General features: G+C 39.7%; 1 protein-coding gene across 2 annotated transcripts in view; it reads left to right on the top strand.

Moving 5' to 3' along the window:
* Window positions 1-24,393, top strand: part of LOC100557579 (septin-2) — a 54,317-nt gene that overhangs the window by 16,522 nt on the left and 13,402 nt on the right. For both annotated transcript variants that reach the window (XM_003225124.4, XM_008117363.3), the window contains exons 6-11: window positions 1,307-1,441; window positions 3,105-3,222; window positions 6,195-6,296; window positions 7,522-7,667; window positions 10,164-10,247; window positions 10,553-10,610. In XM_003225124.4, coding sequence (XP_003225172.1) covers window positions 1,307-1,441; window positions 3,105-3,222; window positions 6,195-6,296; window positions 7,522-7,667; window positions 10,164-10,247; window positions 10,553-10,610 — 643 coding nt within the window. The remainder of the gene's footprint in view (window positions 1-1,306; window positions 1,442-3,104; window positions 3,223-6,194; window positions 6,297-7,521; window positions 7,668-10,163; window positions 10,248-10,552; window positions 10,611-24,393) is intronic.

Below are 24,393 nucleotides of genomic sequence, written 5' to 3' on the forward strand. Positions count from 1 at the left end.
ATAATGTGAAATCAAATGTTATTATTGATACATTTTAATGTCACACCTATTACTTAAATGGCAAGAAACCATGGAGAGTTGGAGATGGAGAGCGATTTAATAAACCTAATGACATTAAGTCCCACAGGAAAGTACTAGAAAGGCGGAAGAGAAAGTCTTAGAAAGGAGGTGATTCAGGCTTAGTCACGCATTTGAAAATGTGCCATTGTGGGTGGGGAGACTTCCGTTTTCATCCAAACCTGATTCCACTGGCATTTTGACTGCCTGACATGCAAGGTTGGATGCTGTGAACACATTTTGCCTCTCTTTCTCCTTTCCTTCTGCATATTGTGCTCCTGGATTTCTGATCTTTGTCAGTTGCTTCATAAGTCACTCTTTATGTATTTATTTATTCATTTAGTTTTCTTTTATGAAATTAGTTCTGCCCCACTCTATAGCAAAAAGGTCTCAGGGTGGCTTCTGAATAATATTCAAACCATAGGTTGAATGGTTGAGACTCAACAAAATTTCAAGATGCTGAAAGCACATTACATGTCGTCATGTGAACTGCACTGGATGCCGATACATTTCCCATTTGAATTCAAGGTGTTTTGCAGCGACATTGAAATCCCTAAAAGAAAAAAAGAGGGAGGGTGAAAGGAAGGAAAAAATGTGATCCTACAGACTTGTCTTGACTCGATACAGCTCAGGGATATTCCATAAAAGATAATAACCAGATTAATGAATAGATTTTTTAATTGTATCAGAAGTGACTTGAGAACACACTGCAAGTCGCTTCTGGTGTGAGAGAATTGGCCATCTACAGAGACGTTGCCCAGGGGACGCCCGGATGTGTTACTATCCTGCTGGGAGGCTTCTTTCATGTCCTCTCAAGCTAGAGCTGACAGATGGGAGCTCACTCCATCTTGCAGATTTGAACCAGCAACCTTCAGGTCAGCAACCCAACCTTCAGGTCAGCAGTCCAGTTGGCACAAGGGTTTGTCCCACTGCGCTACCGCGGCTCCTAATCAATAGATATGTCTTTGACAATAAATCAGTAGATAAATGAAAAGTTGTAGGAGATTGTATTTGAGTATATCTTGGGTGTGGTGTATATCCAAATCCCCATTCACTTGTGAAGTTTGGTGAGGTACTAGAACTCTCTGGCAGCGGGTTCGAAATAGGATGGAACTGTGGCTGTTAAAGTGGAACCCAAGTGCTACAGGATTCAGTGAGAGGGATGACAATGAGGAGAAACAGAACTTTTCACACGCGTCTAAGTGAACCCTATCTCATTGCAAGTTATTTTTCCTCTGCTTTATTACAGTTTCAAGACCATCATCCACTACATCGACAACCAGTTTGAAAGATACCTTCATGATGAGAGCGGCCTCAACAGGCGTCATATTGTAGACAACCGAGTGCATTGCTGTTTCTACTTCATTTCGCCCTTTGGACATGGGTAAGAGCCGAATTGAGTGTTAGACTGAACCTTTTCAACTTTCTGCAAAATAGAATAATTTTATTGTCATTGCACATTGTATAACGAAATTAAATGGTTAAATACTTAACCATTCTTCTGCTTTTGTCTTCTTTCTTCACTGTCATTTTGCCAACTCAATTAAAATCAACTTTGGGATTAAGGGCAGCCTTTTAAAGTTGGGTCTCCATTTCAATGAGGACTCAGTATTAAATCGCTGCAGGGGTCCATATTAAAACCTGCCTGGAAACACAAGTTGTGGTCACAGTACCTTCCTGGGAGTAGAGGAGGTTCAATGACAACATAGAAACTCAAGTAATGTATACTTTAAACAGTGCAATTGTTTTTCTGAAGCGTTGTTTGTTGTTACCAAAAGCAAGAGCAATTAAGCTTTCCATTTAAACTCTCAGGGTTGTTTTCCAGCCTCTTTCCCTTACTTGAAATAATACCTAAACATGGATAGAGAGCTTTGGGCCTGCAGGGTGATATGGCTACGAGTGCGTCTCCCTCCGTTCCAGGCTTTGTTTCCCCCTCTGTTCCCCTTGTTGGAATGAGACTCGGAGGAAGCCCTCCAATGAAAGCAGATGATTTGGAAGGCGTTTGCCACAGGAGAGGACAAGATGAACTCTCCATGTATGTGCTGCTCTTTGAGACAGCCAGCCTGAAGTTCAGAGTTGGGGCGAGAGTATCTTTGCGTCCTATAGGTTGAAAAAAATGTTCTGCATCTCCAATCGACAAGACTTACTGCTGCAGTAGGCTCATTCGAATGGACACAGTGGGAAACATCTCACTGGTGTCACTTTTTAAAATCAGATATACCCAGAAGGCCAGTATTACTCATAGGCTGGATTAAATTGTTCTCTCTAGAATCATCTAGAGATCAAGCCTGCACAACTTGTGCCCCTCCAGATGTATTTGACTTCAACTCCTAGGAGCCGTAGCCAGCTTCTCCAATGTCCAGGAATTCTGGGAGCTGAAGTCCAGAACACTTGGAGGGCCATAGGTTATGCAGGTCTGGTCTAGGTCCTCTAGTGCAATTCTGTAGTCAGTTTCCACCAGACGTTGACCATAGAATCACACTGGGGGACCTAGCGATTCCTGGAGACAACATCTTCCTAAGAATCTCTATGTCCTCCAGTGTTAGTTTCTGACAGAAGTTGACCTTGAGTCATGCTGGAGGACCTAAAGATTCCTAGAGATAACATCTGTCTAAGAATCTCTGTGCCCTCCAGTGTAATTCCATAGTTAGCTTCTGATGGAAGCTGACCTTGAGTCATGCTGGAGGACCTAGAGATTCCTAGAGATAACATCTGTCTAAGAATCTCTATGTCCTCCAGTATAATTCTATAGTTAGCTTCTGAGAAGTTGACCTTGAGTCATGTTGGTGGACCTAGAGATTCCTAGAGACAACATCTTTCTAAGAATCTCTATGTCCTCCAGTGTAATTCTATAATTAGCTTCTGAGAAGTTGATCTTGAATCATGCTGAAGGACCTAGAGATTCCTCAAAAGGTGTTCTCTTGTTTTAATTTTAAAAAAAAACCATTTTGTTGTGGAGATGTTGTGCCCCCACCTTGCGTGAACGTGGTAGGCTGGCCGTATGTATCATTATGATGGCATGGACTTTGTTGATCGTTGCTTTTCAGGTTGAAGCCCCTGGATGTCGAGTTCATGAAGGCCCTCCATGGAAAAGTCAACATTGTCCCAGTGATTGCCAAGGCAGACACGTTGACGCTGAAGGAGAGGGAGAGACTGAAGAGACGGGTATGTAGACGACTCTCAGCGGAAAGGTTGCTACTCCTCTCTGAGATCAATTTAGTAGAACCAATGCCTCTTTCAAATGCAACCTTTCGGGTAGTCATGGCTCTTGATTCTTGACAGAGGTGCCCTTCCTGTAGCCAGAGATTGAAATTTACATTATATTCACATTGATTTTAAAGGGCAAATAGCTTTCAAACTGTTATTTATTAATCTTTATAGTAGGTTATTTTAAATTACATGAAGTCATAATTGTTGTTTTTGTTTATGGTCTATTGCTATATTATTTTCTGTATCTGTTGATTGTTGTAAGCCGCCCGAGTCCCTTCGGGGAGATAGGACAGGGTACAAATAAATTATTATTATTATTATTATTATTATTATTATTATTATTATTGACACAAAGACAGAGTATGACACAGCAAACAAGATAGATATGCTATATTTCGTGTCACAAAACCACAAGTTGAACACTTCCCAAGTGTTTAGGACTGTGTGATGTATTTTTGGATGATGTGCGCAGATCCCAGTAGGGTGGCCTTTTGCAGCTGGCAGATCGTAATTTTGTCAATGTTTATTGTTTCCAAATGCCGGCTGAGATCTCTTGGCATGGCACCCAGTGTTGTTGTTTTATTATTATTATTATTATTATTATTATTATTATTATTATTATTATTTTGTCAGAGAATTTTTGGCAATATCTGGGCGGGGGGTTCCTCTATAATAAAAGTATAGTTTGTTTCTTGTGCTGTACAAATCTTCAAGCTTGAACACAGGCTCACCAAACCTGATGTATTATCTGGTGGTACAAACACAAAGAACACAGTAAGGGTGTAGAAATTATGATTTCCTATAACTAAAATAACATAATAATATAAACATTAATAATTAACAGTGTAAACAATGCTGTGATTCAACCTCTTTTCAGGTTTTCATTTCATTCTTGTAAGACATACTGCCACTTGATTCTCCGTCATTCTTTTCAGTCAACACCTAGTATTCTGCAACTGCCTTCTTCCTAACCAATTGCTTAAGTTTTATTAGTTTCCAATCGATGGCCCAAAGAATGCCCTCTGAGGTGCAGAACTCTCTTCCATATCCGTACTCCCCATTTCAGATAGCTGAAGACGTTCTGCTCGAGGTGTGACATGTTTATTTTTTTGCCACTTGCACGCAAATGGTCAGAAAAGCGTTGCCTAATAAGGCGCAGCGAAAGGTACAACAAATAAACATCTTGGTTGGGATTATTTTTGATCTGTTTGGGTCATCCGTTCTGACAAACGGCCAAAGGCGAGAGAACCGTTTCATGTCGATCCAGAGCTTTGAAAGCTTAGCTACTGTATATTTTTCTAACTCCAAGCCTCTCGTAATGCAAAATCTCTAATCAAGGCGAGGGATCAGGATTTGTCTCTTCTGGCTTTGAAGCCAGGGCTGTGTTTTAGATGTGTCTGCCATTTGGCACTCAGTCCGAGGTGGAAAGGGGAGCTTTTTTGTTCTGAGTTTTTTTTTTGAATAATCAAAAACCATTCGTTGTGGCGGCTTCTGTCAAGGAAACCCAGCTTGGAGTTATTCCTGTTTTGACTCCATGGAATTCAGACTAAAAAAATTTAAAAGTCCTCCGGGGTGGGAAGAAGTGGAAGGCGGCTTCACAGGCCGAGCCGTGCAAAGCTGCGAGAGGAAACCTGCTCCGAAGAATGATTACACCAGAAAAGCAACTTTGGATTTCGACGTTTTACGAATTTCCCCCAAGACGGCTAATCTTTAGGAACCACAGAACCTCCGGGGGCCAATAAAGCTGATGTTTGAAGGCGCAAAATGCTGTTTCATTGTTGGAAGCATGAAATACAGTTTGTTTTCCTTGCAGTACATTTTTGTCTTCCTTTCAGGAAAGCGTTCGGTTGCACAGCTGCGATACAGTATTCCTGCACCCTTGTTCGTTTTCCCGCCATTGTTTCCCCGGCAGGTTTATCACTACGATCTCTGCCTGAGAGAAATTGACTTTTGTGTTCCATGTAGATGATAAAAGGCAACTTTGTGGGGCCAGCCTAAATCTGTTATGGCTTGCCGACACGGGGACAAATCTTGGGCGCTCTAGCATAACCTAAAACGTTGTGTCTTCTGCAGATTTTCCCACCTAAGGAAGTCAACTAAATTATTTAAAGCAGTGGTGTCCAACCTTTGGTCCTCCGGGTGTTTTGGACTTCCGCTCCCAAAATTCCTCACCACTGGACAAGCTGGCCAGGGCTTCTGGGAACTGGAGTCCCAAACAACTGGAGGACTTATGGTTGGACACCACTGACTTGAAGAGGTCAAATCCTTCTCTTGTCTAAAGTGAGCAAGTATTTTATAAATGGAGTATGGATATCATGGTCTTTCCTTGTGCAACTGACTCTTTCGAGTGCTTTCTTCCCACTTTTGGGTTGTTTCTATTGGAAAACTTTTAGGGCCAAGGAGGGCAATTGACATCCCTATTGGTTGATAGTAGTTCACACAACTCATGAAGGTCAGGGTGTGTCTACCTTTCTTGTATGACTGTGACCCTAATGCCCTGATGCCTTCCTTTTCCGGTTTTTAATCTCCCATCTGGTGTGTCCAGATTTTAACAATCTCAGTTTAATAATATATATTTTATTAAGCAGAGACGTACTATTGTGCTTGGACACTCCCTCTTTGTCCCCTTCCTTTTCTCAGCTTTGATTCCATTGTTTCTACTGTTGTGTCTTTAATGTCCAGTTGCCATTTCCAAACCGACCCCATCCTGTTTAGCAAGTCAAGGACCATGGTTTCCTGGTTTGCTATAACTGAAAGCTTTTCACAAAGTACATACGTTTTATCGCTGGCGCCTGTGTTCTTTCCACCTTACAGCAGACATGGCACCCGAGATGTTTCTATGCTGCAGATCCTAGCAATTACAGCCCATAATATGGTGTCGTGGGACTTCCAGAAACCATCATGGCATTTTTGTCTCTTGGCTCCAGGTTCTGGATGAGATTTCGGAGCATGGCATAAGAATTTACCAGTTGCCTGATGCGGACTCTGATGAAGATGAAGAATTCAAAGAACAAACCAGGATCCTAAAGGTAGGTTGACATTGTGGCAGCTCTTTGTGTTGGCCATATAGGTGCTGCTGTCATGTTTTCCTGTCTGCCAAACTATAATAACAAGCAATGAATTTTAAGTGCTTCCTGCCTGTCAAGGTCTAGTTATCCATGAGTTCAAGGTGTCATCATTGTACTTTTACTGAATGTAGTGTAACAGCCAGTGTTAGGAGTTAGAAGACATTGAGGCTTGAGTTTGTTAGAGTGCAGAAGCCAAAGTTAGCAATTAGAAGATGTTGAGGCTTGAGTCTGTTAGAGTGTAGAAGCCAGTGTTAACAGTTAGATGTTGAGGCTTGAGTTTGTTAGAGTACAGAAGCCAGTGTTAGGAGTTAGATGTTGGGGCTTGAGTCTGTTTGAGTTCAGAAGCCAGTGTTAGGAGTTAGAAGACGTTGAGGCTTGAGTCTGTTATAGTGCAGAAGCCAATGTTATGAATTAGAAGACGTTGAGGCTTGAGTCTGTTTGAGTTGAGAAGCCGGTGTTAGGAGTTAGAAGACATTGAGGCTTGAGTTTGTTAGAGTTCAGAAGCCAAAGTTAGCAGTTAGAAGACGTTGAGACTTGAGTCTGTTAAGAGTGCGGAAGCCAGTGTTAGGAGTTAGAAGACGTTGAGGCTTGAGTCTGTTAAGAGTGCAGAAGCCAGTGTTAGGAGTTAGAAAACGTTGAGGCTTGAATCTGTTTGAATGCAGAAGCCAGTGTTTAGAAGCTAGAAGTCAGTTAAGACTTGAGTTTCTTTGGAAGTAGACTGTTACAAAAAAGAGCTATACAGAGCAATATAGTTGTTTGAAGATACTGTTAAAATTTAGAGATACAAACTGAAACATTTTAACATTTAACCTGACAAGAAATGTTTCTGTATCTTTAAATACATAAAATTGTGAGTAAACAAACATGTTATTTTGAGGAAGTCTACTTGGAATGTTTGTCTGCTGAGAGCATGAAATAGAAACAAGGTATCTATGAAGAATAGATGATGTTTTGAATACTAAACAACACTTCTGAAACTCTGCCATCCATTCGGTTGTGATCCTAACAGGTCATAATCCAATAGTCACTGCATTCCTTGCCATCCTTGCCCTTTGCCGTAAGGAAAAGCTGGTACTTGGTAAAGCTGGGATAAAATATGTGAACCGTTCATTAGGTAAGCTTCCTTTGGCATTCTTCAGTGATGATGCTATACAACGGAATTTCTGCTTTTTCTTAACTCATCTAGGCCAGCATTCCTTTTGCGGTGATTGGGTCCAACCAGCTTATCGAAGTGAAAGGCAAAAAGATCCGAGGCCGCCTGTACCCCTGGGGGGTGGTGGAAGTGGAGAATCCGGAGCATAATGACTTCTTGAAGCTGCGGACCATGCTGGTGTAAGTCGAGATCCATATTTAACTCCGGACTGTAGATATCTCAGGTGTAGTAGTCCACTAGGTTATATGCACTGCCCACTAAACTTAGCCCTGTATTAAGTCTCAGATTTCTTTCTAGTACGACCCCTTTTGATTTGGTCTTTGCTGCTCGAAAGGGTTTTGACTCTGGCTCGCTTTCATTAGATTTAATTCGATTTGGACATGCCAAAGCTTTGCCGTGTTTGCCAGCCTTCTCCCTGACTGTAAAGCAGAGCTAAATGGCATGGATGCCTTATTCAAACACCGTATATATGCCTGTATAAGTTGACCTCCCTGTGTGATCCTTCCCTTTGTGATCCAGAGCTAAATATACTGTATATAGTCGAGTATAAGCCTAGTTTTTCAGCCTTTTTTTAACACTGAAAAAGCTCCACCTCGGCTTATACTCGGGTGAAGGTCCTGGTTGGCTTATATTTGGGTCAGCTTATATTCGAGAATATATGGTACATTTATTATTTTTCTCTATTATTATTGGTATTGTTACATTTATTATTTTTCTCTATTATTGTTGCTACTATTACATTTATTTTACTCTATTTTTATTATTATTTACATTTATTATTTCACTCTGATCTTATTATTACATTTATTATTATACTCTATTTATTATTACATGTATTATTTTACTCTATTATTATTAAAAGGATACATAAGAACATTTACATTGAAGAAGATGAGAATAATGATTGGATCAGAGTTGGACAGTCTTATCTTAAATTTGAGCTTTATGTAAATATTCAAAAACATTTAACCTACTGATGCCTGAATTCATGTAATTTTATTGGTATCTATTTTTATTTCTGAAATTTACCACCCTCGGCTTATACTGGAGTCAATGTTTTCCCAGTTTTTTTGTGGTAAAATTAGGTGCCTCGGCTTATATTCGGGTCGGCTTATACTTGAGTATTTATGGTATATATACTTTTGGCTGGAGTTGTACTTTAAAATGTTAGAGAACAAACCTACTGCATCTATCTTGTTCACAAATTGAGGACTGCTTGTATATGTAATATTTTCATTTGATAAAAAAATCTGGATTTATTGCCATAGTGTATCTCTTGATTTGTAATGTAATTGTACGGAGTAAACCCACACCTACTCAGCCTCCCACTGGTTTGCTGATAGGAGCAAGAAACCATTTTTTACAAATAGGATGATTCTCAAAAGCAGCCAAATAACTAAAGGGTGGAATTCCTTAAAGCAAGGACTCAAGGAGAAATGGTAAAAACCCAGTTATGATCAAATGCTACTTGGAAATATAACATTCATTGATGTCTGGGCTTTTACTTCTAAACTCAGTGCGTTGATCAAATTTTGTAAGTTATAGCAATGCTCTGGCATTGAGGAATTTATTTCCATTATAGTGTATCTTTAGCTGGAGATGGTCAAAGAGCTCCCTCTACTGAACAATTTTTGTAGCATCCATGGACATTTTCCACTTTTTAATTCTGGTAATTCAAGCTATTTTCACTACTAACAGGGATGTAGATACTCTTTCTGATTGTATCTGAAAATCCCAAGAAAAAGCTGCAGTCATGGAAATGTTAGATTGTGTTTGTCACCAATGTTTTCCCACTCTGTATCTTCGATCACAGGAGGTGGTGCAGTGGGTTAAACCTTTGCACCGGCTGAACTGCTGACCAGAAGGTTGGTGGTTCGAATTCGCGAGAGGGGTGAGCTCCCTTCTGTCAGCTCTAGCTTGCAGGAACATGAGAGAAGCCTCTCAGCAGGATGATAACACATCCGGGCGTTCCCTGGGTAACGTCTCTGTAGACAGCCAATTCTCTCACAGTAGAAGTAACTTGCAGTATGTTCTCAAATTACTTCTGACACAATAAAACAATTATTCTATCATAGGCTAAAAATCGTCCTTTGTTGAAAACACCTAGAGGTCTATCCACTTTGGAAACAAATTGTGTGGCACTTATAAAAAAAAACAAGTTTTTCCCAGGATACATCAAAATCTAGTGACTTATTCCATTCTGAATAGGTTGAAAATTGGATTAAGTTTGGGAAGATTTCATGTTTAGAGAACTGCAAGGTGGCAAAGAGAGCATCTCTTCCGCAAATCAATATAATTTTGAATTCTTGTGGACTCCTTTCCACACAATGTGTTCCCCACGGGGACAGTGGAAAATTTTGCTTCCGGTTTCAGTTAACCACGGCTTAACGTGTTATTTCAATCCTAACTTGAGATCAATGTGAAGTGTGGGTTTTTGTGGTCACAAGCCAGCTTCGTAATTCATGTTTTGAAACTGATTTGATGACAACAAGTCAATGTTAACCACAGTTTACCGAGTTCAGAGAACAATATAAACTCTGGTTAATTTCACCTTCAAGCAACAACTTCCGGACTCCTCTCTCAGTGGCGATTGGAATATGGCGGGAGAGCCTAAAGCCCAGCTAGATCTCTTCTAACCTGGCAAAGGAAGTTCAAGATGACATTTCTTGTTTCAGGACACACATGCAGGATCTCCAAGAAGTGACTCAAGATTTGCACTACGAAAGCTTCCGATCTGAGAGACTAAAGCGTACTGGCAAGTGAGTCTGAGCTCGGCTGTGTTTCTGTTTTGTCTCAATATAATTTTTAATAGGTAGTTTTAAACACTGAAAGAGTGAGAACAATAATGGGTATAGAACAGAGAGTGAAAAGGGAAGGGAAGGGAAGGAGGTGAGAAAAAATATAAAAAAACCCAAAAATCTGTGTGTTTCTCTTTTGAGATTCAGTCCTTTCTTTTCCTTAGTAGAGCTTCTAATATGACATCCCCAATGAGCCCCTGAGTGGACAGATTTTACCCTCATGGGCAGATTCTTTCTCTAATATATGTCTGTCTTATGTCTGGCAGGCCGGTTGAGGAAGAAGTTGTGGACAAGGATCGAATCCTTCAACAGAAGGAAGCGGAGGTAAGGCTCCAAGCAATATTATGCTAGAAAACCCCATAATCAATTACAGTAGAGTCTCACTTATCCAATCTAAACGGGCCGGCAGAAGCTTGGATAAGCGAATATCTTGGATAATAAGGAGGGATTAAGGAAAAGCCTATTAAACATCCAATTAGGTTATGATTTTACAAATGAAGCACCAAAACTTCATGTTATACAACAAATTGGACAGAAAAAGTAGTTCAAAACGCAGTAATGTTATGCTGTAATTACTGTATTTACAAATTTAGCACCAAAATATCACGATATATTGAAAACATTGACTACAAAAATGGCTTGGATAATCCAGAGGCTTGGATAAGCGAGGCTTGGATAAGTGAGACTCTACTGTACTAAAATTATTTAAAAATATTGTGTACATTATTACTAACATTACTGTGTCCCCACAGTGAAAGTATATTGTGTAGGTGTGTGTGAAGCATAAAGGAATTTTGTGTTTAGAAGTAACCTAACAGTGGATTTTTAAAAAAAATACGCACTAAAAATATGAAAAAATGGCAGCCAGAATGGATGCCGGAAATGTCTAAGTGGACACATCATATTATACAACCAATTTGACAGAAAAAGCAGTTCAATACGCAGTAATGTTATATTTCGTTTTTATTCATTTATTTATTTTTGTGAATTTTTTCAAAAGATACAATAAAAGTGGGGGAACATTGTGGATTATAGTAAAGTAGGAAATGAGGAAGGGGGAGAGGGAAAAAGAAAAAAAAGAGAAAAAATAAAATAAAAATAAGGTGGAAAGGTGTTGGAGTTCAGTTGACTTCCATCTTTATCCATATTGACTGTAGTTTATATAGTGGTCTACCCCAATGATTCTATTTTTTGTTAAAGTTATAGCTTCCTTATACTCGGTATTTTTCTTGTTTTCTCTCGTGGGTGTTCTATGTATGTATTATTTTAAAGTTCTTTTCTTTCGTGAGAAAGTTTAATACTGGTTGCCAGTCAGTACTTCTCTTTGGTAATCCTTGTTGTTTAGTTAATAAGTACGATAATCTGTCCATATTCTTTATTTCCATTAGTATTATTAACCATTGGTCTACATCCGGTGTCTTTTCTTGTCGCCAGATCCTTGCGTAGATAATTCTCACTGCTGTCATCATATAGTTGAGTAAAAGTTCGTCATTTTCTTTTAGATTTTCTTCTGAAATCCCTAATACAGTAGAGCAAGGGTCCCCAAACTAAGGCCCGGGGGCCGGATGCGGCCCTCCAAGATCATTTACCTGGCCCCCACCCTCATTTATAATATAATATTTTTATATCAGTTTAAATAATATATTGATAATAATATTATGATTTTATACAATATAATACTAATAATAATACCATATAATAATATTAATTATATGTTATATATTACATATATTACAGTATAGTGGTATAGTTCAATATAGTAATATATAATGCTAATATTGTGCTATGTTAATAATATAATATACTGTATGTACATACAGCTGCTCTGAGTCCCCTTTGGGGTGAGAAGGGTGGGATATAAATGTAGTAAATAAATGTAGTAAATGAATAAATAAATAATTTTAGACTTAGGCTCACCCAGAGTCTGAAATGACTTAAAGGCACACAACAACAACAACAATCCTAATTAACCTAACTATCTCATTGGCCAGAAGCAGGCCCACACTTCCTGTTGAAATCCTGATAGGTTTATGTTGGTTAAAATTGTTTTGATTTTAAAATATTGTATTGTTCTTTCATTGTTATTGTTGTTGTTTTGCAATACAAATAAGATATGTGCAGTGTGCATAGGAATTTGTTAGTTTTTTTTTCCCAAATGATAATTTGGCCCCTCAACAGTCTGAAGGATTGTGGACTGGCCCTCTGCTTTAAAAGTTTGAGGACCCCTGCAGTAGAGTCTCACTTATCCAACATAAACGGGCCGGCAGAATGTTGGATAAGCGAATATGTTGGATAATAAGGAGAGATTAAGAAAAAGCCTATTAAACATCAAAATAGGTTATGATTTTACAAATTAAGCATCAAAACATCATGTTATACAACAAATTTGACAGAAAAAGTAGTTCATTACACATTAATGCTATGTAGTAATTACTGTATTTATGAATTTAGCATCAAAATATCACAATGCATTGAAAACATTGACTACAAAAATGTGTTGGATAATCCAGAACGTTGGATAAGTGAGACTCTACTGTAATAAGTGTTCTGGCCTCATTTGGTATTTTATATTTACGCAGTAATGTTATGTTGTAATTACTGTATTTACAAATTTAGCACCAAAATATCACGATATATTGAAAACATTGACTACAAAAATGGCTTGGATAATCCAGAAACTTGGATAAGCGAGGCTTGGATAAGTCAGACTCTACCGTACTTGTTAACCGCCTTGAGTTCCCTTCGGGGTGAGAAAGGCGGGATATAAATGTTGCTAATAAATAAATAAATCCAACACTTCTCTGCACTGTTGGTGACCACATTGTCGTGGTTGTGACATTCTGCAGGTCCAGTGTTTCCCCAACAATGGCCCATACTGGGCAAGCTCCTTTGGGGATTTTCCCGCTCTAAACCCGCCTGGAAAAGATTAGGCCGAAGCTACAGGGGAAGAAACCCATTTCTTTCCAGCTTCAGCTGTCTGCTGACCCTCGAGATGAAGCAGCTTTGCTTGGTCTCCTGTAGATAAAGTCCCAATCTCTTTATCTCCGAAGCAGTCTGTCGAAGGCTCGGAGCCGGGCAGGGATGGAGGGGTGGGGGCAAGGCAGAGGAAATGGGCTTGCATTCCTTAGCCTTTGCCGAGAACACAAACATCAGCTTCCTTTTCTCTTCCTTTTCTCTTCCTCCGATGCTTGAAGTTCTATTTACAGATTGCGAAGGGCTTTGAATGGAGGCTTGGGGAGGTGCCAGCTTCCCCAGAATCATTCTGGATTTTTTTTCAAAGGAGAACGTCCTTGGCTAGTTGGAACTACTAATCTCTCCAAGGCTTTCTTCCACCAGTTTCTGACATGTGCGCATTTCTTTTCCTCCCCCTTTGCTGCAGACAGCTGGCTTCTGGTTGTTGTTTTTTTGAGCTGCCCCCGCACCCTCTTCCCTTGGTTCCTCTGGATGTAAAAAACTTTTATTTGGAAAGCAGATGGTCATTATAGAAAGATGGAGAATCAGCAGTTCCTCTTGAGAAAGAGGGTTCCCATGCTTGCCATATATGCTCAAGTACAGTAGAGTCCCGCTTATCCAACGTAAACGGGCCGACAGAACGTTGGATAAGCAAATATGTTGGATAATAAGGAGAGATTAAGGAAAAGCCTATTAAACATTAAATTAGGTTATGATTTTACAAATTAAGCACCAAAACATCATGTTATACAACAAATTTGACAGAAAAAGTCGTTCAATATGCAGTAATACTATGTAGTAATTTCTGTATTTACGAATTTAGCACCAAAATATCACAATGTACTTAAAACATTGACTACAAAAATGCGTTGGATAATCCAGAACGTTGGATAAGCGAGTGTTGGATGAGTGAGACTCTACTATATAACTTGACCTCATGTACACATTGAGGGCAGGTTTGGGGATTGAAATGATATATTTTTGATATGACCTGTGGATAAATTGAGGGTTATTTTGTAGAGAAGGAAAAGCACCAATTCTTCTGCAAGGGGACCAGTCAGTCCTGGTTGCCGCTACTATTTTCTCATCTAGGTTTTGAAAAATGCCAGAAGTGGCACCTTGGTGAAGACATGGGGGGGGGATCAGTGTTTCTTTTAGGGTTTTCCTGGGATGGACTAAGTTCTTGCCTTTCACCACTAATTTTTTTAATAAGAGTTAAGATACAGTGCTCACATTGATCAGTCAAGCCAGTTTTGCGGGGTTGATTTTTTAAAATTAAATGTTTATTGGTATATATAAGAATTAAATACAACGAAAGAGTGAGAACAATGTTTGTTGACAGAAAGTGAAGAAAAAATATATAGAGAATCTATTTTGAAAAGAAAGGAGAACAAGAAGTAGTGTAGGAATGGGGAAAAGACATAAAGAAGGGGATAAAAAAGGAAGAAGAGGGATTTAAAAAAAATTAAAAAAATTAAAAATTAAAAAGGAAAAAAAACCAATAAAAAAACTAACTATACATACATATAAAAATGACTTCCATCTTCGCCTTTGCGTTTCCAATTCTAAAGTAAAAAAAGAAGATAAAAAGAAAAAATAAATCAACCTCTTTTTTTGGAAATAGTAAGGACAAACACAAAAAAGAGTGTTGTCCTTTATATTTGTTGATTCTTTACTTTTCATAAAGTAGTAAGAAGAGAGACACAAAAAGAATTGTCCTTCTGTTCTTTAATTTATATCCTTCAACTTCCTTTCCTTTCAAATTTTTCTACTTTTTTACTTTTACAGTTTTTGAACTGCTAGGTTGGCAGAAGCTAGGGCTAACAGCAGGAGCTCACCCCGCTTCCCGGATTCAAACCGCTGGCCTTTCAGTCAGCAAGTTCAGCAACTCCGTGTTTTAACCTGTTGCACCATCGGGTCTCACTTATACATGAGACTATATGTGAGTCTATAGTTAACAACCATCCTATCCATAAGTATATGGATACACGAGAAACTGCCTTCCACTATCTCAGGCTATCTTTCCATAACAAAGAGGCTTGGGATTGAAAGCTGGGATCTTTTTTGCACACAAAGCATATGCTCTCCCACCAAGCAATGGGTCTTATACATGAGCCTGTATATGAGTCTATAGTTATAGACCATCCTATCCAAAAGTACAGTAGAGTCTCACTTATCCAAGCTTCGCTTATCCAAGCTTCTGGATTATCCAAGCCATTTTTGTAGTCAATGTTTTCAATATATTGTGATATTTTGGTGCTAAATTCGTAAATAGGAAGGAGAATGCACTCAGATCTGAATATTTATTTTTGCTTCCTTTAGCTCAAATCACGTGATTTTTCCCTCCTGGGCTTTCCAAAAAAACATTTCAGAGAAATTCTCGAACAGCATGAGGCGACTCTTATAGGAACAGTGGTTATTAATAAACATGGTCTGAAATGTAATGACGGAGCTGGTAATGACTTTTATTTTTCTGGCTGAGTCTCAGATCTAGAAATCTTAGTTTTGGCCCGATTTATACACAAAGGCAATGCTGCGACCAAGGAACCACAAGGGGGCATTGTGTGGTCCAGGCTCGGCCATTGTTGAAGTCCCTCGGGTCTGATAAATATGTAGATAATGTAGGAATTTGAAAAAGGCAGAGGTAATGTTTAATATTGAAGGGCCACTAATATAAAAGTTCAGTTTGGGGTGAAATTATTATTCATCCATAAAAAATAAGCACTGGTAAGGGACATTGCAAGGGAGTAAACAATGCTAGCTTGGTGTAGCAGACCTTGAATGGTGGGGATCAGGGTTTGCTATAAGAAGCCAGTCCCTATATTATTGTTATTATTATTATTGTTATTATTGACACAATGACATAGTATGACACAGCAAACGAGATCTATATGCTGGATTATTATTATTATTTTATTATGACACAGCAAACAAGATAGATATGCTGGATTTCATTTCACAAAATCACAAGTCGAACACTTCCAAAGCATCTAGGACTGTGTGATGTATTTTCGGATGATGCGTGCAGATCCCAGTAGGGTGGCCTTTTGCAGTTGGCAGATCGTAATTTTGTCAATGTCTATTGTTTCCAAATGCCGGCTGAGATATTTTGGCACGGCACCCACTTTTTGTCCCCAAAAAATAGATTCTTTTTTAAATATGATTTTTATTGAAAGTTTTTATATTATATACTAGAGTCTCACTTATCCAAGACTCACTTATCCAAGCTTCTGGATTATCCAAGCTATTTTTGTAGTCAATGTTTTCAATACATTGTGATATTTTGGTGCTAAATTCATAAATACAGTAATTACAACATAACATTACTGCGTATTGAACTACTTTTTCTGCCAAATTTGTTGTATAACATGATGTTTTGGTGCTTAATTTGTAAAATCATAACCTAATTTGATGTTTAATAGGGTTTTCCTTAATCCCTCCTTATTATCCAACATATTCGCTTATCCAAGGTTCTGCCGGCCCGTTTAGCTTGGATAAGTGAGACTCTACTGTATACAGTGAAAGAGTGAGAATATGTTTCATAGGAAAAGTCAAGAAAAATATAATAGAAAAAAACCGAGGAGAGAAAGAGTTAAAAGAAAAAATAATAATTTGTTGGACTTCCGTTCTGCTTCTTTCTGTTCATTTGTCTTAAACATTTTAGTTTACATTTTCAATGCAGCTTACAATAACAACAATACAATAGGGTTGCTGTGAGTTTTTCGGGCTGTATGGCCATGATTCAGAAGCATTCTCTCCTGATGTTTTGCCCACATCAATGGCAGGTCTGGCTACCAGTATTAACTCTATAATCAGAACAGTAAATAAAGAGCAACACTCACAAAATGGAAATTCCAGACAGGAAACAATCAGGGCCAGCTAACACCTCCCAACAAAGGAGGCAGGAAGCAGCCAGGCTTTGAAGCTGCAAGGCTACTCAGTGCTAATCAGATTGGCCAATGGCAACATTCAGACTTGTCTCAAACAGACAAGAGTTTTTTCTTAGAATAATATAAAACAAATGGCTGTTCATAAATAGCACAGAGCGAGTGGCTTGTCATGCCGGAGGAATGTTGCTTTTAGGGTGGCCAGAGAAGTCCCAGGAAAAAGCCAAGTGTTTCCCGCGGGAGACTTGAATACAATAATAATTGCGGCTGGATTGTGATAGGGTGTGTGGGATTTCCCTCCGCCCCTGTGCCTTCGGTCCTATGTGTCTCAAGATGAGTGGCTAGTTAAAAATACCTTGAATACCAAAGCGTGCATTTAGCATCGTGGGAACATCTGCTTGCCGCCGCCGTGGCCCAAAGTTCTCCGGGTCTTTCACCCTGCAGCCCAACTGGATTGGATTAGCTATTTCTGTTTTTCTGCATTTCAGTTGGCTAAAGGACTGGCATATTTCCTTTGCTTTATTCAAATTGGAACCCAATGCGGAGATCTTGCCATTACACTGGAGTTGTTGTCAAAAAGCATGCTCTCTCATTGTAGAAATAGAGGCTCGATATCTCTTCATATGGCTAGATATGTGCCATTTGTTCAAGACTTTGAATATGTACCCATGTTAATTATGATTCTAACAAAGTTGGCAGAATCTCAGATGCCAAGGGCAGAGTTGGATGTACTATATTTAGTTTGCCTTGCACCCCATAAGCCAGCCAAACATTTTTATGCGCAGTTCAAGATGCTGTCTGATCTTCATAGCTGGTGTAAGATCCACTTTCTTGTTTGTCTTCTCCTTTTGAACTTGGGGATAAGTGTCTTGACTTTTGTCCTGAGCATCCAGATGTCTTCATATAGTTCTTTTCTTGCATGAGCTTCAATCGAGATTAAAGATCAGGGTGAAGAATGCTGTGGGGCCCAGCATTCAACCAGTAAACAGTGCAATAATAATAGATTGATGGGATTGACAATTGGACAGGCTTTGAACTACGATCTGGACTGTGTGATTTTAATTGATGTTTTAATCATCAATGTTTTGATTGTATGGATTTTAATACAATTTAATAATATGAATTCTATATTATATTTTATACGTAGTATTACTAATAATATTACAATATATTGATATAGTACAATATAGTAATTTATTGCCAGTATTGTACTATGCTAATAATATAATATTGTATGTAAATTTAATTTGTAAGCCGCTCTGAGTCCCCTTCGGGGTGAGAAGAGCGGGATATAAATGTAGTAAATAAAACAAACAAACAAACAAATAATAATTGTGTTGTTGTATGTCTTTCGGGCTGTGTGGCCATGTTCCAGAAGTATTCTCTCCTGACGTTTCGCCCACATCTATGGCTGGCATCCTCAGAGGTTGTGAGGTATCCTCACAACCTCTGAGAATGCCTGCCATAGATGTGGGCGAAACGTCAGGAGAGAATACTTCTGGAACATGGCCACACAGCCCGAAAGACATACAACAACCCTGTGATCCCGGCCATGAAAGCCTTCGACAACACAAATAATAATGGTATTAGTTTATATTTATATTTACAATTTTCACTCCTCGCACATTGGCCCAGCTTGCCCTCATTTAATTTTTTGTACTGTTTTTATGTTATTGTTATTATGTTTTATTTCACTATGTTATTGTATAAGCATTTCTACTGTTGTCGTGTGTCTTGTATGTATTTTATTTTGTTTTATTGTAATTGTTTGGGCTTGGCCCTATGTTAGCCGACCCGAGTTCCTTTGGGGAGTTGGAGGTGGGGTACAAAATAATAATAATAATAACAATAATAATAATATTAATATTTATATGTATTGGCATTGAATTGCTGCCTGCTGTAAGGCCGCCCTGAGTCCCCTTCTGGGTGAGAAGGGGAGGATACAAATATGTGAAATAAATAATAAATAAACGGATATGTTGAAGAAAGGAAGGATTGGGAAGTTTTAGAAGGATGGGGAATTCCTTTCAATGGGAGGATCAAATTGAATTTTCGGGAAAAAAAATATTGAGAGCTATCTTCTCATGTGTGGGGATATGAAAGGGTTGCCTGCGTATTCTAGCCTAAGCTTTAGGATAGTCTTTTGGATCTAGAGAGAGTGCCAAAGCTGGGAAACCATCAAACAGACGTGTTGTGGAAGGGGACAGAACCATCTCCTTTGAGTCTCCTTTGCGGAGAAAAATGTCGGGTAATAATAATAATAATAATCATCATCATCATCATCTCAGGAGGGGCTGGATTTGGTCTCGGGGTCTGAGTTTCTCCTCTCATGTGATTTGATGGTGTGCCTTAATACTATAATTATGACATTATAAGAAAAGACAACACCATTAATATACATATATTAAAATACATGCTACAAAGATTAAAACACGACTCTGATCGAATGTAAATGTAAAATCCATCGCTTAAAATGCACAGGATAGGCCTGCCTAAGGGGAAGAATTGTGTCTTAAATGTTGACAGCTCATTTAGCTGTCGGATCTCTCCCGGCAGATCATCCCACAGGTTTATGCGGATTCAGTTGCAATTTGTTGTCTTCATCCAGCCCAGGATCTCCTCCAGGGCATTCATTTAGAGGAGACGTGCTCTCCTAAGCTAAGGCTGTTTTGGAAGGCGTGGAGGAATATATTGGGGTGTCATCAGCATACCGATCGCACCCCGCCCCATGCCTTCGGACGATCTCTCCCAGCGGTTTCATATATATGTTAAAAAGCATTGGGGATAGAATGGCACCTTGTGGAATGTCATAGATCAGCTCCTTTTTTGGGGAGCAGCTATCCCCAAGCACCACCATTTGGAACCTGCCTGAGAGGTATGACCGGAACCATTGCAATATAGTGCCTCTGATTCTCAAACCCACTTTCAGGGACTCCAGAATGATGTTATGGTTGACGGTACTGAACTTCGCATCAGTGTTAAGACAGAGATCATCCACTAAGGCGACCATAGCAGTCTCAACTCTGTACTGGTTTGAAGTGAGTCAGGGAAGTGTGTGGCGTCCAAGACTTCTTGGAGTTGGAGGGCAACTGCCTTCTCAATTGTTTTGCAAGGTTCAGGGGATCCATGGAGACCCTTTTCAGCCGTGGTTTAACTACAGTGTTCCCTCACTACTTTGCAGTTCGCTTTTCGCGGATTCGCTGTTTCGCGGTTTTCCAATCTATATATATATATATATAAATGTAATGTACGTTTGTAGGACTGAGTAAACAACAAAACCACTGAACCAAATCACACCAAATTTGGCCACAAAAGACATAGTCATCCAATCTACTGTGTTTCCCCAAAAATAAGACAGTGTCTTATATTAATTTTTGCTCCCAAAGATGCTCTAGGTCTTATTTTCAGGGGATGTCTTATTTTTCCATGAAGAAGAACAAAAAAAAATATGAACATTTATTATATACTGTATAGTAGTTGTCATCACAAACCAGCATAACCAGACAAACTGTGAATCTTATCAAGAATTTCTTGTTACTACCATTATTTTATGTACAACACTCTATGGTACGTACATTTACCAATCCTGCATGCTCTGGTGTTCTGTTTGGCGGGCATGCTTCCAAACAAAACCTTTGCTAGGTCTTACTTTCAGGGGAGGCCTTATATTTAGCAATTCAGCAAAACTTCTACTAGGTCTTCTTTTCTGGGGATGTCTTATTTTAGGGGAAACAGGGTATGTCTTTCAAAGAAAAAACCTGGAAAATAAAGTCCAAATTAGAGAACAAGGAAGAGCCGTTTTCAACCCTGGTTGCTGGTCAGAAGGGTAGGCCCTGCCCCCTTTAGGCCCTGCCCCCTTTAGGCCCCGCCCACTTCATTTCCTAGCAAACCCCTCGGTCAAAATGGCACTGGGTACAACCAGGGTTCAGGCTTTTGAGGCTGCAAGGCTATTCACCTCTATTCCAACTGGCCAGCAAAGCATTCCCATAAGCCACAGCAATGCATGGCCGGGCACAGCTAAACTCTAAAAGACTATTATAAATCATAAAAAATTACAATTTACAGCCTAAGGAAGGGAGGAAGGAGCACAAGCGGCAACAGGTGGAGAAGGAGGCGATTTATCAACACATGATTTTTTGATAAAGACTTAAAATAGTGTATAACTACTAAAATAATGTATAAATATATAGCATCCCTACTTCGCAGATTTTAACTTATTGTGGGTGGTCCTGGAACCTAACCCCAGCAATAAGTGAGGCAACACTGTATTCCTTCTTTTAAACATGATGGAAAATCCCCTTCCCGGAGAGATGTATTATGGCTGGCCTAATCCTCCTTTGCTACCCCCAGCCCCCACTCCAAGGACCATGTGGCTTGGAGAGAAGGACCGGGAGGAAGGCAAAGAAATCCCCATTCATTCTAACACTCAGGTTTCAGCCAAGCTCCCGGCTGAGGTGGATGTCACAAAGCTACTCCCGGAATGTAGGGCAAGCTGTCACCCCAGAAAACACTTGGGCTGGTGCTGCCACGCTCGTGGGTTTAAGCGATCTTGTCAGTTTCGAGGCAGCACTGGAAACAAACGCTCATCCGCCAACCCTCCAGCCAAGGGAGAGCCTTGTGTGTTGAATGCAGCCTTGTTTGTGGGAGCTGGAAGGAGGGTGTGTGTGCATAATTCAAGAACCGGAATGGCATCGTGGTGGAAAGAGGACATTGGCTTCCAGATATGTTGGACAGCAACACCCATGGCTGGGAGTGATGGGGGATGTAGTCCAACACATCTGTCATGGGCTCAACGGTAAAGCCTTGGCCTCTTGACTGCTCTGTTGTGACAGCTGGACTCAGCTGCCCGAGGCAGTTTGGAGTTGGCTTAGTTTTTCTGAAGGTGTCAGGAATGGGCCCTGCCAGCATTGAGGCAGCTGCTTAAAGATAAAAGGTAAAGGTTTCCCCTGATGTTAAGTCCAGTCATGTCTGACTTTGGCACTTGGTGCTCATCTCCATTTCTAAGCCAAAGAGCCGGCGTTGTCTGTAGACACCTCCAAGGTCATGTAGCCATTGGCATGACTGCATGGAGCACCGTTACCTTCCCACCGGAGCGCTACCTATTGATCTACTCACATTGGCATGTTTTCGAACTGCTAAGTTGGCAGGAGTTGGGGCTAACAGTGGCTGCTCACTCCGCTCCCGGGGTTTGAACCTGGGACCTTTCGGTCTGCAAGTGCTTTAACACACTTCGCCACTGGGGCTTCTTATGCTTAAAGATAGCAAGTACTAAAAAAAATAAGATTATTGTTGTTTCAGTCGCAATCTTCATCTAATTGGACACAGTGTGATTCCAGGTGTGGTCTGACCAAGGCAGAATTGAATAGAGAGGAAGCATGACTTCCCTGGACCTAGGCACTAGACTCCTGTTGATCAGGCCAAAATCACATTGGCTTTTTAAGCTGCCGCATCACATTGTTGGCTCATGTTTATTTATTTATTTATTTCAATTATTTATACCCCGCCCTTCTCACCCGAGGGGACTCAGGGCGGCTTACAGGTTGCAATTGATGCCATTACACTGTTATACAACGAACTAAAACGTTGAAACAGTTAAAACAGTCATAAAATACAATACACAAAGTTTAAAACAATGCAAAGTTAAATGTTTAACTTGCCCAAAAGATCTTGGAGTCCTCGTGGACAACAAGGTAAACATGAGCCAGCAATGTGATGCGACAGCTAAAAAAGCCAGTGAAATTTTGGCTGGATCAATAGTGACCTTAAATGACTCAAATGATCAAAGGTCTGAAGAATAAGCCCTATGAGGAGCGGCTTAAAGAGCTGGGCATGTTTAGCCTGCAGAAGAGAAGGCTGAGAGGAGACATGATGAAGGCTGTGTATCAAGTCGGGAGGGGAAGTCAGAGAGGAGGGAGCAAGCTTGTTTTCTGCTGCCCTGGAGACTAAGATGTGGAAAATAATTATATAATAATAAGACTTTATTTATATACCACTCTGTCTCCTCGAGAGGACCCAGGGCGGTTTCCAACATGGACATAAAAAACATTCAATTGTCAAAAAAGTTAAACATAATAAACATAATAACATCGTAAGACAGAACCAAAACAATTCTATTAAAAACAGACACAAAATTACAAATCCAAATCAATACACTCCAATGTAAACAATGGCTTCAAACTACAGGAAAGGAGATTCCAATGAACATTAGGAAGAATTTTCTCACTGTGAGAGAGAGCTGTTCAGTAGTGGAACTTTCTCTCTGTCCCGGGATAATAATAATAATAATTAATAATAATAATAACTTTATTCTTATACCCCGGCCCCATCTCCCCGAAGGGACTCGGGGCGGCTTACATGGGGCCTTGCCCAACACAATGTAACAGCAACAACAGTACAATAAAACAAATATCCCAACAATAAAACACCAGCAACAATAAAACAATCATAAAAATCAACATCTATATATATAAAAGGGTAATGGAATTTCGGCCTAGGACAAAACAACAAAACTACACATCCCAGAAACACTAAACTTGGCAGCACAACCCCTCATCCATGCCTCTACGTTCATACAACAAAAAGAAAAGAAAAATAAAGTCCTAATTAGAGGGAGATGAATAATTGTTTTTATCCAATTGCTGCCAGTTAGAAGGCTAGGCTCCGCCCACTTGGTCTCCTAGCAACCCACTCAGCCCAGAGGACAGGCAGAGTTAGGCCTTACTTAGGCCTCTTCCACACTGCCTATAAAACTGGATTATTTTGACTGGATTATATGGCAGTGTAGACTCAAGGCCCTTCCACACAGCTATATAACCCAGAATGCCAAGGCAGATAATCCACAGTATCTGCTTTGAACTGGAATATCTTGAGTCCCCACTGCCATATAATCCCATTCAGTGTAGATTTTATACAGCTGTGTAGAAGGGGCCACATATAATCCAGTTCTAAGCAAATAATACAAAAATATAAATATAATATATAAAAATGACAGTGGTATAATAATACAGAACAATATAATCTCTAAAATCAGGACAGTAAATAAAGAACCACACTCTGAAAACAGGGGAATTCCAGACAGGAAACAATCAGGGCCAGCTAACACCTCCCAACAAAGGAGTCCCCAGGGAGGAAACAACCAGGCTTTGAAGCTGCAAGGCCATTCAGTGCTAATCAAGGTGACTAATTACAACAGTCATACTTGCTTCCACAAATAAAAACCCACTTAGGACTAGGCCACAGCAACGCGTGGCCGGGCACAGCTAGTACAG

Source organism: Anolis carolinensis, chromosome X (genome assembly GCF_035594765.1).
Source record: "Anolis carolinensis isolate JA03-04 chromosome X, rAnoCar3.1.pri, whole genome shotgun sequence".
Classification (NCBI taxonomy): Eukaryota; Metazoa; Chordata; class Lepidosauria; order Squamata; family Dactyloidae; genus Anolis; species Anolis carolinensis.